The 4,694-nt window shown below is 35.8% G+C and overlaps 1 protein-coding gene across 3 annotated transcripts in view; it reads left to right on the top strand.

Moving 5' to 3' along the window:
* The first annotated feature begins 1,168 nt into the window (after positions 1 to 1,168).
* Positions 1,169 to 4,694, top strand: part of LOC115223805 (uncharacterized protein DDB_G0271670) — a 10,304-nt gene continuing 6,778 nt past the window's right edge. For all 3 annotated transcript variants that reach the window (XM_036512797.1, XM_036512796.1, XM_029794468.2), the window contains exons 1-4: positions 1,169 to 1,334; positions 2,081 to 2,195; positions 3,188 to 3,324; positions 4,642 to 4,694. The exon at positions 4,642 to 4,694 is cut by the window's right edge. In XM_036512797.1, coding sequence (XP_036368690.1) covers positions 1,219 to 1,334; positions 2,081 to 2,195; positions 3,188 to 3,324; positions 4,642 to 4,694 — 421 coding nt within the window. In that variant the 5' untranslated portion in view covers positions 1,169 to 1,218. The remainder of the gene's footprint in view (positions 1,335 to 2,080; positions 2,196 to 3,187; positions 3,325 to 4,641) is intronic.

Here is a 4,694-nt window from a genome sequence, read left to right as displayed (position 1 = left end):
CAGATTATTTGATTAATAATATTTTAAGCATTTTGATATTAGGTGCTGGGCTGGCAGAATCTTTAACATTCCAGGCGAAATGCTTTGCGGTATTTCGTCTGACGCTACATTCTGAGTTCAAATCCCGCCAAGGTCGACTTTGCCTTTCATCCTTTTGGGGTCGATTAAATAAGTACCAGTTATGCCCTGGGGTCGATATAATCGACTTAATCCATTTGTCATTTGTCTGTCCTTGTTTGTCCTCTCTGTGTTTAGCCCCTTGTGGGTAGTAAAGAAATAGGTATTTCGTCTGTCTTTACGTTCTGAGTTCAAATTCCGCCAAGGTCGACTTTGCCTTTCATCCTTTCGGGGTCGATTAAATAAGTACCAGTTATGCACTGGGGTCGATATAATCGACTTAATCCATTTGTCATTTGTCTGTCCTTGTTTGTCCTCTCTGTGTTTAGCCCCTTGTGGGTAGTAAAGAAATAGGTATTTCATCTGTCTTTACGTTCTGAGTTCAAATCCCGCCAAGGTTGACTTTGCCTTTCAGCCTTTCGGGGTCGATTAAATAAGTACCAGTTATCCACTGGGGTCGATATAATCGACTTAATCCATTTGTCATTTGTCTGTCCTTGTTTGTCCTCTCTGTGTTTAGCCCCTTGTGGGTAGTTAAAAAATAAGATATTCATTCCACTAATTCTGAATATCCAAGTCTATTTTTATGTTTCCCCAGGTGCTAAGGTTCATTTTTAGTACCACAGATCTATGTACCAAAAACCAAAAACATCACCTTTACACTGAATTAAAAATAGTAAAAACTGTGTCGAAAAAAAAGACTACAGGAAGAGTATTTTGTGTATGTTAGTTAATTTTATATCCTAGTACTGGATATATAATATAATGAAGCAGTGGGGGGTAGAAAGTATGCATACATGATGCATTACTATTACCATTACATGAGACTCAACGCTCTATATGAAAGGATCATAGTGAACTGCCAGCAACATGAACTGCCAATCACTCACAGTTCTTTGTTTCATAACAATGAGTCAGTCCACCTTTTAGTCACTTGAGGGGTGGTCAGAACCCTTCTACAACAGTCCATTCTTTGATTTTCTTCTGATTTCTCTCTTTGATCTTAATGTTTGTCTCTCAATTATCTCCTTGGTTTGTTTCCATCTTATAATAATTTTCCTTTTTTTTCCATTCCAGCTCCACCTTGTACCGGTCATTGCTATGTATCCATTGGCAATCCGATTCAACAGCCTCACACTACCAGCTGACAACCACGACTTCTGTTCTTGGCCATTCAACCGAACTTACAATGTGGAAATAAAACATAGGTTTAGCAAGTAAGAAAATTATTTTTGTCTGCATGGATATATTTTCTAAGTTCACTTAGAATTTAACTAATTTTAGATTACTTCAAAAACATATTTACATGTATTTTTTTGATAATCTTAATTTCAATGATGTCTTCTTTATCTAAATAAGTTGACGCAATAGAAACAATTGTCGGATTTGTGAGGTGAATTTCACAATTGAAGATATAATTTTCTCTATCTGTATTTTTGCCATACACACACACATATATATATATATATATATATAATAAATTAATAAATAAATAAAACATATGCATATATACATACATATATGTACGTACCTACCTCTACATGTATATATACATGCATATATGGGTACAGGACACCAAAAAAAACCTCGGTGTCCTGTACCCATATATGCATGTATATATACATGTAGAGGTAGGTACGTACGTATATGTGTGTATATATGCATATGTTTTATTTATTTATTAATTTATCATATGACGGAACGCACGCATCCATTTCTAAGTAAAATTGTTCTTGATATATATATACCTTACATGAGTGTGTAATTTATGCATGAATAAATGCAGTAGTTTGTGCTGTGTGTGATTATATTCCAGTAAGCTACAATTAAAAATCAATGCTTTACAGTTAGGAACAGTTTAGAATTTCCTCAAAGTAAGCCATGTTGATTACTCTCAAATATTGCAGATTCACTGCCATAACAGAAAATAAATTACTCAAATAATGATGTTTTAAATTTTCAGGAGCCTCACACGGAGTTCTTGTGAAGAGATTTCGGAAGCAGAATGTAATGATACGACAATTAGATTTAATCCAAAATTCATTACAAGCAAAAATATTGTGTCGGTTCCATTGGAAGTAAGTGGAAGTTTTTATTTTCATCATCATCATCATCATCATCGTTTAGCGTCCGTTTTCCATGCTAGCATGGGTTGGACGGTTCTACTGGGGTCTGTGAAGCCAGAAGGCTTCATCAGGCCCAGTCAAATCTGGCAGTGTTTCTACGGCTGGATGCCCTTCCTGCCTTTCAGTTTTATAAAATCCAAAATATGAAAAGCTGGTGAGGTGACACTGAGTGAACCTTTCAAATTGTGACCGGGCCCTTGTAGAATTCTCTGAGCCACTCCCAGGGCTGGATTAACCCTTTTGTTACCAACCCGGCTGAAACCGGCTCTGGCTCTGTTGTACAAATGTCTTGTTTTCTTAAGGTTTCAATTAAAATCTTCCACCAAACCTTAGTCACAATTTATGTTCCCAATACAAGCTTAGTGATCACTAAGTTATTTTACTAAATTTTTTGTTATATATAAAGTAATTGAAAGAAACACAGAACATCTCAAAATAAATACAGTAACGAAAGGGTTAAGACTCATAGGGGCCCCTAAGCACTTAAAAGATTTTGGTGCCCCCATATATGTGTAATTCAAAATGTAAACAATAATAAACCATAAAATAATTTTTTTTTTTTACAAAATGAAACAAAACTCACAAAAAGAGGGAAAATAATGTTTGTCTTTGTATGCTCCCTCTTCATTTATATTTGTAAGTCACAATTAAATCTGGTGTCTAAAGCCTAAATTAACATGGAATTTTTATAAAAGGTTTTAGTTTAGATCACCTTAAACATGAAGTGTGTACCACAGAACCAGGGACAGCCTCAGGTGTGTTGGTTTGAGAAGAGTTAATTATCTCTTTTCGGGTGCTGACTTTGATATCAATTATCCTATTCTTTCTACCTTTGATTTTCTTCTGATTTCTCTCTTTGATCTTAATTTTTGTCTCTCAATTATTTCCTTGGTTTGTTTCCATCTTAGTTATCTTCAATCTTTCCTTCTTTCTGATATTTCCAGTCCACGGTGTTATTAACCATTCACCTGAAGAATAGAGAATCACCTTCTTCTGTGACTTCCAGATTGGCATTTAAACTACATGAATCCATGGAAACTAACAATAATTATGAGTTGCAGGAACTGAACCATAAATCCAGGTGAGTAAACATTTGTTTCAGGCAGCAAGATTCAATATCTTTTTTACATTGTCTTCACAAGAGAAAGAGAGAGAGTAACAGAGAGAGAGAGAGAGAGTGACAGAGAGAGAGATTAACAGAGAGAGAGAGTAACAGAGAGAGGGAGAGATTGACAGAGAGAGAGAGAGTGACAGAGAGAGAGTGTGTGACAGAGAGAGAGAGAGAGAGAAGGAAGAGCAGTGTCCCAGAGTCGTTTCAGAATCCTCAAAACTGCAGGGAGGTAAAGAGGAAATAATCCTCAACTAGAAGACTTGGCAATAATGCCTAAAACGAAGTGGACTTCACAATGTGTGTGTGTGAGTGGTCTTGTGGTCTTGTGGTTAGGGTGTTGCATTCAAGATCAAGGTTTCAATTCCTAGACCGGGTGGTGTGCTGTGTTCATGAGCAAAACACTTCATTTCACATTGCTCCAGTCCACTCAGCTGTCAATGAGTCACCTTGTCCCTGTGATGGACTTCTATTCCATTCAGGGGTGATGTTGGTCAGAAACCTGTGAGATGGTTTCATTTGAAGCCATAACAAAAGTTGAGAAGTGCATTGTGACCAGTGATTGAAATTTTATATATATATAAAACGATAAAGGATAAACATCGCCCTTTTCAAGCCTAGCCAGGCTCATGGGCCCGGTTTCCCGGTTTCTGTGGTGTATGTGTTCCTCCCAGCTGGACGGGACGCCAGGCCATCGCAGCGTTACTCAAGAAACAGGAAGAGAGCGTGAGAGAAAGTTATGGTGAAAGAGTACAACAGGGGCTGCCACCACCCCCTGCCGGAGCCTCGTGGAGCTTTTAGGTGTTTTCGCTCAATAAACACACACAACGCCCGGTCTGGGAATCGAAACCGCAATCCTCCGACCACAAGTCCACTGCCTAACCACAGGGCCATATATATATATATATATTATATATATTATATATAATATATATATATATATATATATATTATATATATATATATATTATATATATATATATATATATATATATATATGTATGTATATATATATATATATATATATGTATATATATATATATATATATATAAATGTATATATATATATATATATATATATGTGTATGTATATATATATATCTATATATATATATATTATATATATATATATATATATGTATATATATATATAGGCATAGGCATGGTTGTGTGGCAAGAAGCTTGCTTCCCACTTCATGGTTCCATGTTCAGTCCCATTGCATGGCACGTTGGGCAAATGTCTTCTTGTGATGCTGATGATGATAATGATGTATTTTTTTCTATTTCCAGTGTGTCGATCCACTTCTTACAATTATGGAAAAATTCTTTGTCCATCAAAAATG

This window comes from Octopus sinensis, linkage group LG24 (assembly GCF_006345805.1).
Source record: "Octopus sinensis linkage group LG24, ASM634580v1, whole genome shotgun sequence".
Taxonomy (NCBI): Eukaryota; Metazoa; Mollusca; class Cephalopoda; order Octopoda; family Octopodidae; genus Octopus; species Octopus sinensis.
The sequence above is the reverse complement of the archived record's forward strand: the minus strand, read 5'-3'. Positions and strand labels throughout refer to the sequence as shown.